Source organism: Ictalurus punctatus, chromosome 11, assembly GCF_001660625.3.
Source record: "Ictalurus punctatus breed USDA103 chromosome 11, Coco_2.0, whole genome shotgun sequence".
NCBI lineage: Eukaryota > Metazoa > Chordata > Actinopteri > Siluriformes > Ictaluridae > Ictalurus > Ictalurus punctatus.
Window position 1 is genome coordinate 28111549 of NC_030426.2, and position 22150 is coordinate 28133698.

A 22150-nucleotide genomic window follows, 5' to 3' on the forward strand; every position below is an offset into this window, starting at 1 on the left:
GGATAGGTGGGAAGAGGAGAGGGCACGTCCCCAGGGGAGGGATCTGTTGTCATCCCAACCTGCCCTGCTGAGGACATCGCCCCCCATCCTGCCCTGCTGAGGACATTGCTCTGCCCCCTTGCTCCACTGAAGACGTCACTCTGTTGTTTTTGTCTCCAAAACAATGGGCCTCATTTCTCAACTGGAACCAAGCATGTTTATTCATAACTCATTTACAGGAACTTTTATAAAAGAAATGTGCTGATTGTAAAAATCTGTTAATTGGTGAAAAAAATATTCTATGTAAATTTGTGTACATTCATGTTTAAGTAGACTCACTGATGTGAACCTCAATCTATCTGCCTGGATGTCTTCATAAAACACTATTGAACACTCCATTCCATCTGACCCACACCACCTACACCATACCATCCTCACCATCTACACCATCCTTACCATCCTCAACATCTACATCATCCACACCATCCTCACCATCCACACCATCCTCAACATCTACACCATCCACACCATCCTCACCATCCACACCATCCTCAACCTCTACACCATCCACACCATCCTCACCATCCACACCATCCTCACCATCTACACCATCCACACCATCCTCACCATCCTCAACATCTACACCATCCACACCATCCTCACCATCCACACCATCCTCACCATCCTCAACATCTACACCATCCACACCATCCTCACCATCTACACCATTCATACCAAGGAATAAATCAGAACAGTGATTTTAGATGTAAATGTAAGACTAATGTTCTCACCGATGCGAACAGTCTTCGTGACTGTCTGCAGTTTGTTTAGAATGTCCTGTCCGAGGGTCTTAATCTTCTCCAGGTCGTCCTTCATGGAGTAGCTCAGGTCCATCAGATAGTACAGGTCTATAGGGTAACCCTCAGCCCTCTTAAATTCCACCTTAAATTCCTGTGGCACACCTTTATACAGAAGAGAGGATTTATAGAGGATTAAATATGATCACACATGCAGACTTTATGTCAGCTAACACTTAATAGAAAGAGCTTTTATGAAGGTTTCTGTCAATAGTCACGGCAGGTTTATGAAGGTCTTCTGAAGCCCTATGAGTCATTAAGAAATGTGTTGTTATTGAATGTATAATTGTTTTTATAGTTAATGCACTGATATAATGATTTATATATAATACATAATGAAGACGATTTCTTCCTCACCGACTCTGAGTTGGACTTTCAGACTCTGTGGTTTAAGCTGAACCACATTTAAGGGGTCGCTGTTCAGGTCGTTGTCCTTCATGGTGATGGTGTCGGGTTTGGGATCGATCACATGTTTTCTCTTGCACTTCCTCATCTTCAGGGACTCAGCAGAGTCGCATCTACGTTCGTCCGAGTCTCCAGAATTCAGGAAATCCTGCAGTGCACAGAAATGGTTTGTTAGAAAGTCTTTAAAACACTCTGAGAATTCGCAATAGTTCTCCTATTTTGTGGAGGTCTGTGGCTATATTGGTGGGTTTTGCATGCTTTTGATTTTACCTATACATAAAACCTTTAAAACTGTTTACCACATGAGTGCCTGGTATCTTTTAACTCAGCACAGCCTAGACAATATGACATCATTCATCACTACAAACAAGAGATCCTTTTTATTCCAAATGCAACTTCCTATATCTCCATTCCTAAGTGGTCTATCAACACCAAGCAGAAAGTTTAAACGTAGCACTAAGACATGTTCATAAGAACGACTTTTTTTTTCAACATTGTGGTAGATCTTAGAAAAGGTTGGACACAGCAGCTCTGCTCGTACTTGCATAGGAACAACATTCATGAAATGTATCAGTCAGGATTTAGACCTCATCATAGCACAGAGACAGCGTTAGTTAAAGTAGTAAATGACCTTCTACTGACCTACGATCAGGGTTGTGTCTCGCTGCTTGTGTTACTCGACCTTAGTGCAGCTTTTGATACTATAGATCACACTATTCTCCTTGATAGACAAGAAAATGTTGTTGGTATTAAGGGAACAGTCCTCTCCTGGCTCAGGTCTTATCTCACCGATCGTTATCAGTTCGTAGATGTAAATGGTGACTTCTCCACGCATACTGAGGTAAAATTTGGTGTTCCACAAGGTTCTGTTTTAGGCCCACTGCTTTTTACTTTATATATGCTACCTCTAGGTCAAATTATTCATAAACACAGAATTATCTTCCACTGTTATGCTGATGATACACAGCTGTATGTTTCAGCGAAGCCAGACGACAGACAGCAGCTTAGTAAAGTTGAGGAATGTGTAAAGGACATTAGACACTGGATGCTAACTAACTTCCTTTTACTTAATTCTGATAAGACAGAAGAACTTGTACTAGGACCACGTGTAGCTAGAAGTAATCTTTCTGATCTCACAGTAACTCTGGATGGTCTTTCTGTTTCATCATGTACAGCAGTTAAAAACCTTGGAGTGATTATTGACTCCAGTCTATCATTTGATGCTCATGTAGATAATATTATTGGATAGTCTTCTTTCATCTCAGAAATATTTCTAAGATAAGAAATATATTGTCACTACATGATGCGGAAATATTAGTTCATGCTTTCGTCACCTCTAGACTAGATTACTGTAATGCCTTACTGTCTGGATGTTCCAGTAGGAGCATAAACAAACTCCAGTTAGTCCAGAAAGATGCTTTGTACCTCAATTCATATGAACAATTATGCTATGATAGCTTTAGCACTACAATTACCACAAATAATTTTGCACTTAAAAAAAAAAATCTTTAAGGTTTTTAAGTGGAACCATCCTCAGTAATCTCAGGGATGTGTAAACTGCAGCATGTGGGGACATCCTCATCAGCAGCAGGTGATTATCAATCACTTACGAGATAAATTTATTATTTTTCTGTGATTTTTCCATCAAAATGCAATGATGCTAAACATCATCATATTTTTCATTATGTCACTATGTAAAATAATATATTTACCAATAATACGATGTCTATTCTGGGTGTGTCTTCTCATCCACACGACATATCGTGTTTCACTCTGAATTACATCGCGTTACACGTTACAGGAGATGTGATGTATGTCAGCATCACTGTTTCCAAATCAGGATTCAGAAAAGATTTTTCCAAACAATAAAATATAGACGAGGTGTAAAAGGGCATGGTTCAAAAGTTAGGCTTCTGCAGGTTTTAGGGACGTTACAGAGTTCTTATCTCAGGTACAGGCTGGAGATTTCATGGTCACATGATCTACTGATGATCAAACGTGGCCACGCCCCGTACACGGGTTTGTTAGATAAGTAAACCCTTAAACACTGTGATAGTGCTGTGTGAAATACAACTTGAGAATTATATTGTAATAAGAATCGTTGTTATAATCAGGAAACTTACCAGCTGCTTGCACCACGCACATCCTGGACTCTTCAAACACTCAGAGCATGTAGAGTGTGGCTGACACACTGGAGCTGGATCTATAACACACACACGATATTTAGCATAAACCGAGGAACATTTCAGCATTACGCAAATGAACAGAGATTAGAGTTAATCTGATGAAGTGAAGGTGATTACCTGCTGTACATCTCAGTGGCACTGAGTGAAGAGCGAGGGCAAAGGCTAGAACAAACCTCATGACTCCTGAAGAACTGAAGAACTCCTGAAGAACAGCATACAAAACATTTGGTTAATGTGAAGCTACAGATAACTTCACAGCTTTAGCTGTTAGACTCAACCACACTCAAACCAACCCGGACAGCCAGGAACTTTGGGGTGACTTCCACTGACTACGTTTACATGGACAGCAGTAATCTAATTATTGACCTTATTCTGAATGAGACAATATTGTGATTAAGATGTTTACATGAGTCGCTTTTAGAATACTCCTTTCATGTTTCCGTGTTACATGTTATAGAACATAGATGGATCAACGGCACACGTCATTACGTCACCACGCCACGCCGTCTGACGTTCCCTCCAGAATTTCACGTATCAACATACAGTTTGTCTTTGTTATGGTACCGTATAGAGTTTTGGGTGGTTTTATATTTATTTTTTACGAAAGCTTCAAGTGCGGTTAATTATTTGTCGTGCTGTACGTGTAAATAGACGACTGCTTGAAGCTGTGGGCTGCGTCCCAAACCATGTACTTACCTACTGTATAGTAGCTGAAATACATGCATCTCGCCTACTATATATCAGGTAAGTACACGGTTTGGGACGCAGCCTGCTGTTAAACGGTTGATCATTGTCGTGTGTGCACGTGTCCTGGCGCACAATGCGTTGAAAACTCCCACACGGTGTTAAAACTGTGATTAAGGTGTGTACATGTCTGTAACGCACATCGATAATGCGACTAAAACAGGAGTACTCCACACGTCTTAATTCCATTTGTGTTTACTTTGAGTATGATTAAGGTAATAAAAAAAATGCTGTTTACATGCTAGTTTCTTAATCAGGTTAATTTTGGATTATTGTTAAACATACTGACTGACTACTTGACCTTCACAGAACACATTTCAACAACTGCATGGTCCTGTAGGTTCATTCTGTAGCACATCAAGAAAATCAGATTTTATCTCACTGATCAGGCCACACAGACACTAGTCCAGGCTCTTATCATCTCAAAACACTGGTATAAAGTTGGCTTAACGTTTAATATCCTCAGATATGCGGAAATTAAGAGACCATCTCTAAAGTTACATACGACATTGTTATACACGTTTATAACTTCACTAGCATTTGAAGGGAATGACTTACAGTCACACATGCAACTGTAAAGTGTTCGACTAGGTGTCAGGTATGATGCACACCTTTTAGATTTTTGATATTTAACCCTACAATGCAGGAACCATAAAAAACTTCACAAATGCATAAAGGGGGTCAAAATGACCCGAACTGGATTGAATGGTTTTCTTCAAAAAATAGATGTCCTATTAATGAAATAATTAAAAGAACTGATGATCCACGAATGTGTTAATATTTCAAACATCTTTATTTGTTTTCTTTTAATTTATTTATGTACATGTTTAGATTGTGGACGGGAGCCAAAGGAATTCAAAATTATTTACATAGGCAGCACATCCAGTCAACCTTTTGAGCCCTCAACTTCCCTGTCACAAGAATAATCCTCATCCTTCCTTTCTTCTGTACCATTCTGCTTATTGTGCCCTGAACTTTCATCTTCATCCTCATCTTCATCTGCAGTGTTCCTGTCTCCAGCCTCAACTTCCCTGTCTCAGGAATAATCCTCATCACTCTTCTTTGCCATTCTGCTTATTGTGTCCTAAACATGCGTCATCATTATTAGCATTCTCATCTTTATCACCAGTGCTGTTCCCATCATCTTCCCTGTCACAAGTCTTCATCTCTCCTTTTTTTTTTTTCATTGAGTTTATTGTGCCCCTCACTCACCTCATCAATGTCCTCATCTTTCTCAACATTTTCCCTATCTTTGAATTAAAAAAAAGTTTGGGTCAAAACCTAACTGCATTTTCTAAACCGGGACTCAAAACTTAGAACATTTCCACAGGAATAATGTTTGGTGTTTTGGTAGTGGCAGTAAGAGTGTGTGTGCATATATGCGTATTATATATATATATATATATATATATATATATATATATATATATATATATATATATATATATATACATATATATATATGTATATATATATATATATATATATATATATGTATATATATATATATATATATATATATATATATATATATATATATATATATATATATATATATATATATATATATACATACACACACACACAAAGATAACAGTATTAAAAATCATTTTAACCTCTTGTACTCCTGACAGTTGTTGAAATGAAGATGAAGATGGGAATGCTAATGATGATGATGCATGTTCAGGGCACAATAAGCAGAATGGTACAGAAGAAAGGATTGAAGAGGATTGCAAATAAAAATAAAGATGTTTGAAATATTAACACATTCATGGATCATCAGTTCTTTTAATTATTTCATTAATAGGACATCTATTTTTTGAAGAAAACCATTCAATCCAGTTCGGGTCATTTTGACCCTTTTTATGCATTTGTGAAGGTTTTTATGGTTCCTGCATTGTAGGGTTAAATATCAAAAATCTAAAAGGTGTGCATCATACCTGACACCTAGTCGAACACTTTACAGTTGGATGTGTGACTGTAAGTCATTCCCTTCAAATGCTAGTGAAGTTAGAAACGTGTATAACAATGTCGTATGTAACTTTAGAGATGGTCCCTTATTTTCCGCATATCTGCGAATATCAAACGTCAAGCCAACTTTATACCAGTTCTCAAAACTGGACTACTGCTACGCACTACACCCGGTCCTCCGGGAAGTACAGAACATTTTATGTTACATTTTATCTCTACACTTACAATATTAAGTGGTTTAGAATATACAGTTTAATAAATTAAAATCAATCTCTCTCAGACACACACACACACAGATCCACACTGTAGACTTAAGGAAGTTGTGCTTCACTGTTACATGTGGTAAACCACATTTCTCTTCCTGTGTGACTCAAAGCTGAAAGTCTGAACGACAGACAGAACATCAGTCCGGTTCTCGTTCTCGACTGTGGGAACTTCACATGTTTAACCGAATTATAACCAAGTTTAATTATTTCTGATTCCCTTTAGGTCAGGGCTTCACAAACCTTTTGCCACTATTACTGTATAAAAAATATATATATATATATATATATATATATATATATATATATATATATATATATATATATATATATATATAAAAAAGACTTTTAATGATTAATGGTTTTATTCATTTGTATGAATTCCAGGTGGAACTTTCGGACAATTTGGACCCATACATCAATTTAAAAGGCAACAAATGAATTTTTTTTTTACTATTTAAATTATATATTATTATATATCAATATAAATTATATACTTTTTACATTTATTATTATTGAAAAAGAACAAACAACTGGTGTCTAAAAAATGATTCATATTTTTGACTGATGTGTAAATAATTATCTGTAAGTCTGATACCTTTAAAACACTCTTTCTCTACATCATCATCCTCATTATTTGTGAAGTTGATATTCATATCCCCAAATTTGGTCACACATTGATCTAAACATTAAATTAAAATATTGTATCATATCATCCTGTATCATGTGGAGGCCTGCGATCGATTAGCGACCGGCGTTTAGCAGTTCCAACTCAGCGTGGCGCTAGGTCTCTTTCCAAAACCTTCACACTAACTGTTCCTCAGTGGTGGATGAACTTCCAATATCAATCCGGACCGCAGAATCTCTCACCATCTTCAAAAAACAGCTAAAGACCCGCCTCTTCTATGAACACCCAACCAACTCATAATAAAAAATATATAAATAAATAATAATAAAAAAAAAAATTGCACTTACACCTCTACTCTACTCAATTAATGGATCTCATACAGTAGCACTTCTTGTATTGTTCTCTGAGTGATATATCGCTTTGCTTGTATTTCCTCATTTGTAAGTCGCTTTGGATAAAAGCGTCTGCTAAGTGAATAAATGTAAATGTAATTGAACAGTATGATGAAACGATCCAAATAATAGGCACATTAGGTACACATATATGTATGTATGTGTGTGTATATATATATATATATATATATATATATATATATATATATATATATATATATATATATATATATATATATATACACATACATACATTCATACATATATACACATACACACATATACACATATTTACACATATATATACACATACATACACATATAAACATATATACACACACACACACACACACACACACACACACACACACACACACACATATATATATATATATATATATATATATATATATATATATATATATATATATATATATACACACACTGGACGAAACATTTTAAATGTAAGGCTTGTTAATAAGTTAATAGCCCATAATTATCCAATGATTTCTTAAAGAACCCTCGCTGAAACGCTTTTTTTTTCTCCTAGTGTTCAGTTATACAGTATTTATTTCTCTGTTTATTGCTGAACTTTTCCACCACAGAGACACAAACTGCGACAGAACTTCTCTGTTTGATTCAAACTGCAGTTCATTTCAAATTAATATGATTTTACTCTTCTTTTAAAGTTAGTGAGCTTTAAAAAACTTGTTATATACACACACATTAGCGTGACTGGCCCTGTTAAAACCGGGGTTAAAAGAATCAGCATCATTTCCTTGTTTCTGAAAGTGTTTATGTGAGGAAAGTTCCTGGTATTCACAGTCACATGCAGATTATTAAAATGACTTGCGTGAAGTTCATGCCTCTGAGATTACCTCATATTTCTGCCTGTTTTATCACACTTCTCATTCATTGTTTTGACTTGTTGAATTGATCTAATAAAATAAATGTTGTGCTAATCCGATGCACTCTGCTGTAAAGGACATGTGACCATGTTGTGAAGGATAAGCTGACCAAGCACTCACAGAGAAACTTTAACTCCATATAAAATATAAAATATTCTCTCCTCCAGGTAAGCTAGTTTTCTGATTAAGACGCCCATGTCCTCATGTCCTCCGTGCGAAAATATTACCATGACAATATAATTAATTAATTAATACTGTCATGTGTATGTATTTAATCTTGTCCTCGACTGACGCGCCATAATGTTTTGAGTGTATTTACATCCAGAAACGTGTTTAAGTTCAGGGTCAGAATTCACACCTCTGAGAGCAAAAGTACTGCAGCTTTAATGAGAAAATACGTTTAATTTGAACTTCCAACCTCAATCCGAACCGCAGAATCTGTCACTATCTTCAAAAAACAGCTAAAGACCCACCTCTTCCGTGAACACGTAACTAACCCCTAAAACGCCAACCCAACTCTGCGCACTTCGATCTTTTGTAACTCAATTAAAAGATCTTGTACAGTAGCACTACTTGTATTGTTCTCTGAGTGATATATCGCTTTGCTTGTATTTCCTCATTTGTAAGTCACTTTGGATAAAAGCATCTGCTAAATGAATAAATGTAAATGTAAATAAATTTACTCCATTAATATGCTGATAATATTAATAATAAAAGTTAATGCTTGATTATCTTATAACCGTGAATGATGAAAGGATTTAAGCAATGATTTGGCATTAAATCCTCTGGACAGATAACATGTTTGTTTTTTTAATTAAGAAGAAAACATGAAAGAAATGCACGTTCCTGTGACTTGTGATAAAGTGATAAATGTAGATTTTACAGAGGAAGCAGAATCTATTTCAGAATCATAATTTTACTACCATGTAAATCACTGACTCTATTAACCCGGAGTAAAGCAGTGAATCAGATAAGAATGAAGATGAATATCAGATATGTGAATATACACAATATATATATAAAGCTATAAATGTGATTTGTCCTCATTAAGACATGATATAGAGTTAAATAAAATATAAGAGGATAAAGGATTAAACAAACTCACCATGAACTGTGACGTTCTTGTGTCCTGTATGAAGAGTTTTGTTGAATGCGTGTCGTTTCTTTGTGTCTCTGTTCCTCATACAGTGGCGCTGTATGTGTGTGTGTGTGTGTGTGTGTGTGTGTGTGTGTGTGAGAGAGAGAGAGAGAGAGAGAGAGAGAGTGTGAGACAGCACCTTCACAGCAATTCTCAGAACACAGTTTGGGAGTCACAGGAGAAACGATCTGCCTGACTGACGTGTTTAATGAGGCGATTATTCAGCCTTATGGGGAAACTATACAGTACACACACACCATCACACTCTCTCTCTCATAATTAAGATCATTTGAACTTGAATGTAAACTGTAAACATTCTGGTGCTCAGTGAATTTAGGTTCAGTTCAGAAAATGTCAGTCTTCACGCTGCCGACTTCCTGCTGCTGCAGCTGTGGGGTTTTTCTGGGTCAGAAAGAACACGGTCTACAGTTAACGTCTCTGACACGAGGGACGATGACTGACTACCGTGTACAGATCAAATAAAGGCAGATTTCACTCATTAATTACACAGCAAACGCAGGATTATTCAATCAGCAGCACTAACTTCAATCAGCTGCTCATTTCACTTCTGTCTAGAAATCAGACTTTTACTTTTAAACAGAAGTGAAATGTAGCAGATTAGAATAGAACACTTTAATCGTGCACACACACACACACACACACACACACACACACACACACACACACAGAATAATCACTTCTCCATCTCATTCTGCATGTTATCTGATAGAAGTTGTCGTGTTTTTTTAACTTCTCAACTCCGAAAGTGTTTTTAGAGACGTATTCTTTATTTTATTAGTGAAACACATCAGCGAAGTGACTGTAGTTTGTTACGACCCCGGTCTAGGGTCGAGGTGTAACACAAAAGAAAGTATAAACAAAAAAATAAAAATAAGGCCTTGAAAGACACACGTCTTTCAAATCTTTGATATCTACAAATTTAATGATTACAGGAAAGAAAGAAGGATAATCCAAAACAAACAAACAGTCACTAAGAAAGCCAATGTCTTCAGGGCTGGGCAAGGCCAAAATAACAAACTGTACCGTAACTAACTTGCCCTGTATCACTTTAAATTACCCAACAAAAAAAGTGTAGTTCAAAAGAAAATACAGAGTCTTACCTGACTCCCTAACTAAGGTAAACACAGCGAACAAAAGATACACCCAAAATAAATGGCACCCAGTCCCTACTGCTTTCATGATTAGTAGAAAAGTAATAATTACAATGACGATATTTACAATGGAGGCGTACACTCAGCCACAACACAAAACAACACCGGGGAATGGGACAACACAGATTCTACCACTCACTCACAACACAACAAGTGACCGATCTCACAAATATTTGCTATTCAAAGGTATGCACACAATCAGATACGCCACACATCCGATTCCTCATTCCCCGACACATCGTTCTTACGCCTTTTAAATCAACAACCAATCTTCTCCTCTCCAATCCCGGTGCAGCACGTCGAATTTGGGCGGAGCAACCTGTGAGAGCAAAACAGGGGGTGGGAGAGAGAGAGAGAAAGAGAGAGCGCTCTCACACACACACACACGCAATATGTCTCCTGACGTAACACCCCCACCCATTAAAGTCAAATTCATTTCGACCACCTTAACCATCAACCCATAAAAGTCAAATTGAGGCAACATACACAGGTTTTCTTACTACGGTCTGGGGTACGAAGAACATCATGTAGGGTCCAGAAAACCTTGCATGCGATGTTGAACCAGGAATGGGAAGCAGCACCAAACTGAGTCTCCTACTTGGAAATCCCGAGTAACACTAGGTCTGTCAAATCGCTGCTTCATTCGCTTTTGCATTCCTGTCAAATTTGTCTTTGCCATTTCACACACTTTATGCAAGTGTTCATGTACTCTACTCACATACTCAAGCACTGACACTGGTGCAGAGGCCTCACTCAGTAATTGTTCCCGTAACAGTCTCAAGGGTCCCCGTACTGTGTGACCAAAAACCAATTCAGCCGGACTAAACCCCAGTGATTCCTGTACTGTCTCGCGAGCAGCAAACATTAACATCGGCAAACCATCATCCCAGCCTTTTCCCGTTTCCACACAGAATACACGTAGCATAGATTTGAGTGTTTGGCGGAAACGTTCTAGCATGCCTTATGACTCAGGATGATAAGTGATTGATAATTGGTGCTTAATTGCTAACTCACGCAGAACTTGCGAGAACAGTGTGGATGTCAAATTGGAACCTTAATCCGTCTGAATAATTCTTGGCAACCCAAAAGTAGCACAGAATTTTATCAGCTCTTTCATTACACCTTTAGCTTTATTGTTTCTCATCGGTATAGCCTCTGGGTAGCGTGTAGCAGCACACACTATGGTAAGTATATACTGGTGACCCGACTTAGACTTTGGCAATGGTCCAACACAATCAATGGTGATGCATTCAAACGGTTCACTCATGACCTGGATGGGATGTAATGGAGTGGGAGGTATGCTTTGGTTTGGCTTACTAGTCAGTTGGCAGAAATGGCATGACCGACAATAGGTAGCAACATCTGACTTTAGACCAGGCCAGAAGAAATACCTCAAAACTCTATCATAAGTTTTCCTGATCCCCAAATGGCCAGAAAGAACATGATCATGCGCAAGACTTAGTATGAGGGGGCGGTAACTTGTGGGAACAACAATTTGGCACACACTATTGCCATTCTCCCACTTAAGGATCAAAACATTGTTCTCCCAAAAGTAAGAGACTTTATCATTAAGGTTGTTTGTATGGTTTGTAGTTGCAGTAATACACCTACTCAATGAAGGATCAGCTTTCTGTGCAGCACATAACTGCGAACGCTCAATTTTTAACCGAACATTATCCGGTATTGTAACTTGAGACGGAGAAGCATTTGTATCCGCACACAATTTTCCACTCATAGCTTCAGCATCAGAAGACTGTAGGAAAGTATCAGCAAGATCCACAACGTCATGAAATTTGCGAGCTTGAGCCCGCATCACCACACAGGTAGGAAATTCTGAGGGAAATTGAATAGACGCATCAGTTTTCTAGTCAGTAATAGAGTTACTTACAACAATTGGTTGGGGAAAAACTTTACCACCAGCTAAGTCATTACACAATATAACTTCAACCCCTTCCACAGGAAGCTGAGAACAAAGCCCAACCATAACATCTCCCGTTATCAGGTGTGTTTTGAGGTAAATTTTGTGTAGAGGTACTTTTATAGACCCAACCCCAGAACCCTCGCAAAAGTACGTCAGAGCCTGTGAACGAGTCAGAAGGTAAGTGTAGTACATTACAGAGCATGAAAGACTGAGCAGCTCCTGTGTCTCGTAATACTGTCACTGGCGAACATTCCCCATCACTACCACTTGATACCCACCCCTGTAGCATGAATGGTTTATACACAGAGTTCTCAGAGGAAAGCATCCTTTCACTCCCAACAGTTTGCACAAAACCCACACTTTTAGGCTTAACTGGACTGTTCTTCTTCCTCCAGACTTCACAATCAGCAATAAGGTGACCTGCTTGAAGACAGTAAAAACACACTCTACCGTTTACTGAGCGGTTTTGAGCAGCTCTAGGACTCCCATTGTCATTTCCCCGTCCGGACTTGACAACAGTAGTCCAACCTTTTCCCTGCCGGAAAACCCCATGAACAGTAGACTTATCACTTCTCAACACTGGATGAAAAACAGTCCTATGCGTTAGTATAAATTCATCCGCTAGTACAGCGGCTGTAGAAAGATACATCACTCGTTCTCATTTAAATGAATGTCTAAATTTTCTGGAAGACAGTTCTTAAAATGTTCTAATAACACAAGCTCTTTCAAAGCTTCAAGAGTTGTAGTCTTATTAGCAGTACACCATTTATCAAACAGAGTTTGTTTCTCTCTGGCAAATTCCACAAAAGTTTGCTTGTCTGATTTCCTGTGGGCCCTGAATTTCTGTCTATATGCTTCAGGGACTAACTCACAAGCACGGAGAACAGACTGTTTCACCACATTGTAAACAAGGCTCTGCTCCACTGGCAATACAGAACAAACTTTCCGTGCTTTTCCAACTAACTTACATTGCAACAGAAGAGCCCACATCTCTTTTGGCCACTGCAATGTAGCTGCCACACGTTCAAAAGCTGTAAAATGGCTATCTACCTCCGCTTCTCTAAATATAGGTACCAAATTAATATGCTTACTGACATCCAAAACTGGCAAGTTTTCCACCTGTGGAACAACAGGACTGGAAGAGACAGGCACGGGAGCTGCAGGTAATTGAGCGAATGAAGGAGATGCTGGGGAACTATCCGACAAGCCCTGAGCCCGGTGAGGTCGACTGTGAGCTTTTTGAAACCGTTCCTGCTCCAATTCAAACTCCAACCCCCTTAACCGAAGTCTTTTTTCTCACTTTCCTCCCGTTTAACTTCCAATTCCAACTCTTTCATTCTCAATGCCAATAGTGGGTCACACTTTGGTACCATCAACGAGCTACTGGGTGGCGCAAATAGCGGAAATCTAGGAATTCCTGGTGACATTTGTGGAGGGGGAGGAGGCTTTTCATCAGATCTAATCTGCGCAACAGCTCCCTCTTCCATATCAATCACGAAAGACAGTTCAGGCAAAATCTGTTGTCGAATAAGTTCCTGCTATAGCAGATTTTTAACCACTTTCTTAGTTACATTCCGCGGTACCTTAATTTGAAAAAAGTCTGCTATTTTAAATAAGTCATTTTTGCGACAACGTTCAAACTGCTCCGTGCTTGGAGATAGTGTAAAGGAGAGTAAATCAAACTCCATATTTATCCTCCAATCCTACCCTTTTTATCCACACCACAAGGAAAATAGCCAAGCAAAGAGTAGTGAAATGACTTACCCTACATACAGCCACAAGAAGGGTGTCACAAATGACTTTGTGGAACAAAAGATGAGCCCCCAATTTATGACGGGTCGGATGAGCCCCCAATTTACAGGGTCGGATGAGCCCCCAATTTACAGGGTGGGATGAGCCCCCAATTTACAGGGTGGGATGAGCCCCCAATTTATGTTACGACCCCAGTCTAGGGTCGAGGTGTAACACAAAAGAAAGTATAAACAAAAAAATAACAATAAGGTAGACACACGTCTTTCAAATCTTTGATATCTACAAATTTAATGATTACAGGAAAGAAAGAAGGATAATCCAAAACAAACAAACAGTCACTAAGAAAGCCAATGTCTTCAGGGCTGGGCAAGGCCAAAATAACAAACAGAACCGTAACTAACTTGCCCTGTATCACTTTAAATTACCCAACAAAAAAAGTGTAGTTCAAAAGAAAATACAGAGTCTTACCTGACTCCCTAACTAAGGTAAACACAGCGAACAAAAGATACACCCAAAATAAATGGCACCCAGTCCCTACTGCTTTCATGATTAGTAGAAAAGTAATAATTACAATGACGATATTTACAATGGAGGCGTACACTCAGCCACAACACAAAACAACACCGGGGAATGGGACAACACAGATTCTACCACTCACTCACAACACAACAAGTGATCGATCTCACAAATATTTGCTATTCAAAGGTATGCACACAATCAGATACGCCACACATCCGATTCCTCATTCCCCGACACATCGTTCTTACGCCTTTTAAATCAACAACCAATCTTCTCCTCTCCAATCCCGGTGCAGCACGTCGAATTTGGGCGGAGCAACCTGTGAGAGCAAAACAGGGGGTGGGAGAGAGAGAGAGAAAGAGAGAGCGCTCTCACACACACACACACACACACACACACACACACACACACACACACACACACAATACATCTCCTGACGTAACAAGTTCCACACACACACACTCACACACACTCACACTCACACACACTCACACACTCACACACACTCACACACACTCACAGACACATACACTCACACACACTCACACACTCACATACACTAACTCACCTAGAAAAACAGACTGAAAGATAAAGATAAGTAGGACAGAAGTAGGAAGTGGGTAAGCATGCACACACACACACGCACGCGCGCACACACACACGCGCAGATGAAAAAACGGTGTGGTTTTCAGATGGAAAGTGTGCATCGTCAGAGACGTGTCTACACCACTCCTCTCTTCTTGATAACGCTCTCCATGCTGGTCTTCTCAGAGATCTCCAGGCTGATCTTGTACTTGGCCAGAATCTTCAGGATGGGCCTCAGGCTTAACCACCACTGAGTCCTCGGGATACGATGCCTACACACATACGAGAAGGGGGTGTCAATATTTATGTACAGGAAGATTCAAGAGTGAGAGAAGTACACTGACCTTGTGGGCGTGGCCTGTCCAGGTGTTTTATGTTCCAGTAAAGATGGTATGATCCAAATGATATACAGTGTAGGTGTTATTTATACAATAATAACACACATGGGGGTGTGCTGCTCCAGGAAACTAACCAGTGACAGGATGGTGTGATGAAGTTATTATTTTCCTCTAACAGCATGTCCCCATGTGTTTTATTCCTCTTCTACCACAGCAACATACCAACTATTATAATTGTTCCTGTATTAAAGAACTCCTCTGCACCTTAACTGTAGACTCCTTCCTTCAATCTTAATTAATAAACGTCTCCTTACAGAAAACTTCACCATATCCACGATTTTCTTAAACTGTATTACACGTCCCTGTGAACGAGCCGTTGCTATAGAAACGAGCATGTTATTATAAACCTGCGCTGCTGTTATAGAAAACTAATCAACACCTTCTGACCAATCACGATCCAGCCATGGTATCAATTTGTTTAAAATGAATTTCGGTGTTGAAATAAAAGATGAAACCCCAGTTTTTTTTTTTCCCCTAATTGTTTTTAAAACATTTAAAAACATGGGGGAGAAATGGGGTGGAGTCAGGACGGATATGAGGAATTTACAGGAGTCGATTAATTTAAAGTCTGTCTTGACTAGTATGAACACAGGACTACAGGAGAGAGAGAGAGAGAGAGAGAGAGAGAGAGAGAGAGAGAGAGAGAGAGGATAAGTGTGACATCACTCACTCAAAGTCAGTGTTCTCCTTGAGCTCAGACAGAGGCTGGAACACGAGAGATCTCTTCTTCAGGCCCAGGACACAGGCTGAGTCCGGTGCGTTGGCAAAGATACGTCCTGCACACAGACACGGAGAACCATGACATCTACATATTTCCTGTTTGAAAAACTTGATCTTGACCAATCAGCAGTGTTTAATAAAACAAGCTCCGCCCACTGCATCCACTACATTTGCAGAAACACTAAAACTAGAGCAGGAATTCAAATGCTCCTGGAAATAGTTCCTGGGGTAGAAACACGCCCTCCCTCACTGTGACATCACTAACCGTGTCTGTAACACTCCTTCAGTTTATCTGTCACCCACAGCACGGCCTTCGTTCCCATCTTAGTGCCGAAGTTCCTGTCAAATGGTGTCGGAGTTCCACCCTGTGTGTGTGTGTGTGTGTGTGTGTGTGTGTGTGTGTGTGTGTGTGTGTGTGTGTGTGTGTGTGTGTGTGTGTGTGTGTGTGTGTGTGTGTGTGAGAGAGAGAGAGAGAGAGAGAGAATGATGTAGGTGTTCAGTTCACAGAATCTGACAGTGAGGTGATGGAGGAACAGCACTCGAACCTGCTGCATGTGTCCCAAGACGTTTTTTCGGCAGTCGAACACTCCTTGACCCTCCTCAGAGTACAGGTTAAAGATGAAGTCTGTTGTGTAGTTGGAGTTACACTTCTCATTCCTGTGTTGAACAGACTGAGTGTGTAAACCTCTTTCATCTGATTCTGATTAATCATCACTCAATCAAACAGAAAGGTAAAGAAGCAAATTACAGAGAAAACACACACACCTGAGGATGAGGCCTCTTTTCACTGTGGTCTTCATCTTCTCCACCAAATGCTCAACATTTATCTGCAAATTATAATCAATTAACCAGAATTAACCACCAATAACCACCATTAACCACCAGTTAACCACCAATTACCACCAATAAACCATCATTAACCACCAATTACCCACCAATTAACCACCATTAACCACCAATTACCCACCATTAACCACCAATTAACCATCATTAACCACGAATTAACCACCAATTAACCACCATTAACCACCAATTAACCATCATTAACCACCAATTAACCATCATTAACCACAAATTAACCACCAATTAACCATCCTTAACCACAAATTAACCACCAATTAACCACCATTAACCACCAATTAACCACCAATTAACCATAATTAACCACCAATTAACCATCCTTAACCACAAATTAACCACCAATTAACCACCAATTAACCACCAATTAACCACCATTAACCACCAATTAACCACCAATAACCACCATTAACCACCAGTTAACCACCAATTACCACCAATAAACCATCATTAACCACCAATTACCCACCAATTAACCACCATTAACCACCAATTACCCACCATTAACCATGAATTAACCACCAATTAACCACCATTAACCACCAATTAACCATCATTAACCACCAATTAACCATCATTAACCACAAATTAACCACCAATTAACCATCCTTAACCACAAATTAACCACCAATTAACCACCATTAACCACCAATTAACCACCAATTAACCATAATTAACCACCAATTAACCATCCTTAACCACAAATTAACCACCAATTAACCACCATTAACCACCAATTAACCACCAATTAACCACCATTAACCACCAATTAACCATCCTTAACCACAAATTAACCACCAATTAACCACCAATTAACCATCAATTAACCACCATTATTAGGGATGCACCGAATGTTCGGCAACCGAAATTATTCGGTCGAAAATAGCAAAAAAAGCATTTTCGGTGTTAAAAAGTGAAAAGGCCAAATAAATTTGAGCGAACAATGACGTGTTTGATGACGTGACCAAATAGCCTAGCAAGCAGAGTGAGACACGCGAATGTCACGACCTCGATGAGGGGGCGCACGCATGCACGAGCTACATGCACGAGTTGTGGACACGTGCGTTTGTTTTGTTTCTGTCACGTCGCGAGATGTAAGGGAGTAGAGTACGGAAGCAGGTAAAGACGTATTTATTTACGGGCAGGCAGAAAAATCCTATATCTACTATAACACTCGGCGAGGTGTACAGGGACGCGAGCGGTACACATCCCCAATATCATCAGCCCTATAGAACCCAATAGAACCAGTTTCTGCACTCTTTTTAGTTGTAGGCTACAGAGTGTTCCATTCTTTCAGCAGTCAGTTACAGGACTAACATCGGCTATTCAAGGGGCTCAAAGATGACCACATCACAATATTTTTATTTTACTCATTTTTTATTTAAAGTTATATTGTGCCTTGATGGTAGCCTGTGCCTGCTGGAATGGAAAAAAATGTTGTGTTAAATAAATATTTTGAAATTGTAGTTTTTGTAATTGATTTTTTTCTTTGAAAAGCAAGACAAAATAGTAAAAAGCACATTTTGACTATTTAATTTATGCAATGGTGAAAAAAATTGCAAAATAAATGGAAAAAACATGAAAAAATGTGTTCGGTATTCAGCTTTCGGCCAAGTATTTCATTATATTCAGTTTCGGCTTCGAAGAATTTTCAAGAATTAAAGAATTTTAATTTCGGTGCATCCCTAACCATTATCCATCAATTTACATTTCTATTTATTCATTTAGCAGACGCTTTTATCCAAAGCGACTTACACATGAAAAAATACAAGCAATTAATCAGCATTAACCACCAATAATAATGTTTTTACATGTTAAAGTTTCCTGAATGTGTCGTTTAAAATGATTCTCGCTCTCCCTCTCTCTCAGCCTTTCTCACCTTTAGGTCCCGGATGCGGAACGGTTCTTCGTAGATGTAAGCAGCGTCAGCTCCTGCAGCAAGGCCTGCCATGGTTGCCAGATATCCACAATATCCTCCCATTGTCTCAATAATGAACACCCTGCGCTTAGTCCCAGCTGCTGACTGCTTTATCCTGTCACATGTCTGACACACACACACACACAATGTCATATTATAGTTCTGGTGTGTGTGTGCGTGTGTTTGTGTGTGTTTCTCACAGCTGTAATAGTATTGAGAGCTGTATCAGCTCCGATGCTGAACTCTGATCCTGGAACGTTATTGGACACAGTGGCAGGAATAATAAGGATTGGAATACACAGTTCCTCATATCTCTCTCTTCCAGTCACAATCTCTAATCCTCCTACAAATGCCTGAGAGAGAGAAAGAGAGAGAGAGAGAGAGAGAGAGAGAGAGAGAGAGAGAGAGAGAGAGAGAGAGAGATGTTTACCTTCCTGGTGTAAGATATTATTTAATTTTTATTCTCTGGTTATTTCAGAGTTTTTTCTCACCTCAAATCCCCCAATAATAATCAGAGCATGGATATTAAACTTAGCGATATTCAGACTGATTTCCTCCAAAAGACTGGCTGGTAACGTCCTACACACACACACACACACACACACACACACACACACACACACACAGAGAGAGAGAGTTTAAATTTGTAAACTCCTGGATGCTGACTTTGATCCTATACATTTGGATGTTTGGGTTAAATTCACATTCATCCATTTAGTTTTTTGTAGTTTCATCTGGGGGCGGAGCTACATTGACTTCAGTTTGTGAGTTCACTAAATTACAGGTTTGGACCAATCACATCAAATATGCAAATTACTGGAGGGTAACAACATGCTAACTGGAAATATTTACCCTCCTAGCGTACTAAGCTAACCGACTTAGCTCATGCTAGTTTAGTGCTTAACAGTGGTTGTCATGGTAACAGACTTTCTCAGTAATTCTTCATGAAACTGATTTGGGGGCGGGGCTACATATGAGCTCAGTTTGTGTCCCATTCAGTCCCATTTAATATGCAAATAATTTGAGGGTTGCAATAGTAACAGAGTAAATATATTCTGACGTGTGAATAAATGAGGATGTAAATCCCGACTCTGTTACTGAAATCCCGCTCATGTGACTAACGTGAGTCACTGAGCGACGCGGCTCTTCCTTTAAATGACGGAATTGTGGTACCTCTTAGTTCCCAAATTAGAACCACCCTGTCCAGTCCAGTCCCCAACAGTAGACCAGGTGATAGGCTCAATCTGCACACACACACACACACACACACACACACACACACACACAGAAAGAAAGAGAGAGAGAGAGAGAGACTGTTAGATGGTGTGTACAGTTGTCCCTCAGGGGAACCTTTAATTGTCCTATATAGAACTCTAGAACAGTATGTTCCTACCAAAGATGTTCCAGCTAGAACCTTTTAGGAAGCTAAGAATCTTAATAATCCAATACACACATTAAATACACTTACACACACTGCATTTTATACATCTGCAGAGAACTTAGAACTCTTTTCAGACAACACCGTGTACTTTTAAATATTTACAGTCAGGAACAATATCTTTTATTATTATTAATTAAAAATAAACATAAACACAACATGTATTTGTCCTCTATAGTGTTAATGGCATGTAGCCCAAAGTGTGTTACTCCCCTAATACCACAACAATTTACCCATGATTACTATATTTATTTCACACTTTTTATCCATTTACAGTTACATGTAATATTGTGGAATGTCTGTAAGATCTGTTGTCACAATTCCAGGGAGTTGGATGCGAGTGCAGAAGTCTTTAATGATTAAAGAACTAAAAACAAACAAAAGACAGAAAACCTGAAGACCAAAAACTGGAAGAACTAAAACAAAGGACCATACCACTAACCTTACACAATATAATGTGGCATCTAAGGAGGAAAAAGACTGAACTTAAACAGAGGAACTAATCAGGGGAACAAAAAAACAGATGTGAGACAGGAAGTGAGACAGACAACAAAGGAAGAAATTCAAAAATGTGAGTGAGGGTGCCCTCTGGTGGTCTGGGGGGAAATGTCCACATTGAACATGACAATTCCTGAAGATGTCCATCCATACATCCATTTTCTCTTCCGCTTAACCTACACAAGGAGGGGGACCATCTCACACACATTCACACACTACAGACAATTAGGAATGCCAATCAGCCTAAGGCGCATGTCTTTGGACTAGGGGAGGAAACCCCTGAAGCACACGGAGAACATGCCAACCCTCATGCACACACAGGGCGGAGGTGTGAATCAAACCCCCAAGCCCAGGGGTACGAGGCAAATGTGCTAACCACTAAGCCCTGCCCTGTCATATCTGAAAACATAAAGGTATAGCTTTACCTCTGACTCTGGAGACTCCCTCCGTAAATGTTACACAAAAACGTGTGTGTGTGTGTGTGTGTGTGTGTGTGTGTGTGTGATCACATTTCCGTAAGCGAGTCCCTCGAAGCCGTCGTGTACAGCCAGCATCTGATGTCCCTGTAGGATCCCGGTCCTGACTGCAGAACGTACAGCTGCGTTCATACCAGCACACGGAGCTCCAGTGTTCATCAGGCCGATGTTTATATTACTCTACAGAAGAGGTGGATCGGGGTGGGGGGATAGAAGAGATGTGAGATAATGTATATTATTATTTATATGAAGAAATAAAATCATAAACTGAAGAATAAAAGCATGAGTGGAGTAAAATAAGTGATGTAGGTTGACATGGTGCTGTTAAACCTGTGGCTCTGACACAGTCGTATTAACCACGTTTCACTGTGTCTCCTGCATGGTTTATAATAACGTGTGGTGTCTGCTCTGGAATGAGAGCTGC

At 39.3% G+C, this 22150-nt stretch overlaps 2 protein-coding genes across 4 annotated transcripts in view; both read right to left on the reverse strand.

Annotated features, from left to right (window-relative positions):
• itgb7 (integrin, beta 7) overlaps window positions 1-11027 on the reverse strand; it is a 24357-nt gene extending 13330 nt beyond the window's left edge. The window contains exons 1-6 of one of the 2 annotated variants that reach the window (XM_017479468.3): window positions 10892-11027; window positions 9439-9526; window positions 3545-3629; window positions 3365-3444; window positions 1194-1389; window positions 771-941 (exon numbers count right to left, since the gene is read on the reverse strand). In XM_017479468.3, coding sequence (XP_017334957.1) covers window positions 771-941; window positions 1194-1389; window positions 3365-3444; window positions 3545-3629; window positions 9439-9441 — 535 coding nt within the window. In that variant the 5' untranslated portion in view covers window positions 9442-9526; window positions 10892-11027. Of the gene's footprint in view, window positions 1-770; window positions 1083-1193; window positions 1390-3364; window positions 3445-3544; window positions 3630-9438; window positions 9527-10891 lie in introns of those variants that run through there. The other variant, XM_017479469.3, reaches the window with a different exon arrangement.
• The window catches only part of pfkmb (phosphofructokinase, muscle b), a 24108-nt gene continuing 12351 nt past the window's right edge, over window positions 10394-22150 (reverse strand). The window contains exons 15-24 of one of the 2 annotated variants that reach the window (XM_053683761.1): window positions 21760-21906; window positions 20488-20558; window positions 19806-19893; window positions 19515-19667; window positions 19276-19440; window positions 17304-17365; window positions 17084-17195; window positions 16804-16903; window positions 16489-16594; window positions 10394-15692 (exon numbers count right to left, since the gene is read on the reverse strand). In XM_053683761.1, the coding sequence (XP_053539736.1) occupies window positions 15557-15692; window positions 16489-16594; window positions 16804-16903; window positions 17084-17195; window positions 17304-17365; window positions 19276-19440; window positions 19515-19667; window positions 19806-19893; window positions 20488-20558; window positions 21760-21906 (1140 nt within the window). In that variant the 3' untranslated portion in view covers window positions 10394-15556. The remainder of the gene's footprint in view (window positions 15693-16488; window positions 16595-16803; window positions 16904-17083; window positions 17196-17303; window positions 17366-19275; window positions 19441-19514; window positions 19668-19805; window positions 19894-20487; window positions 20559-21759; window positions 21907-22150) is intronic. The other variant, XR_008397227.1, reaches the window with a different exon arrangement.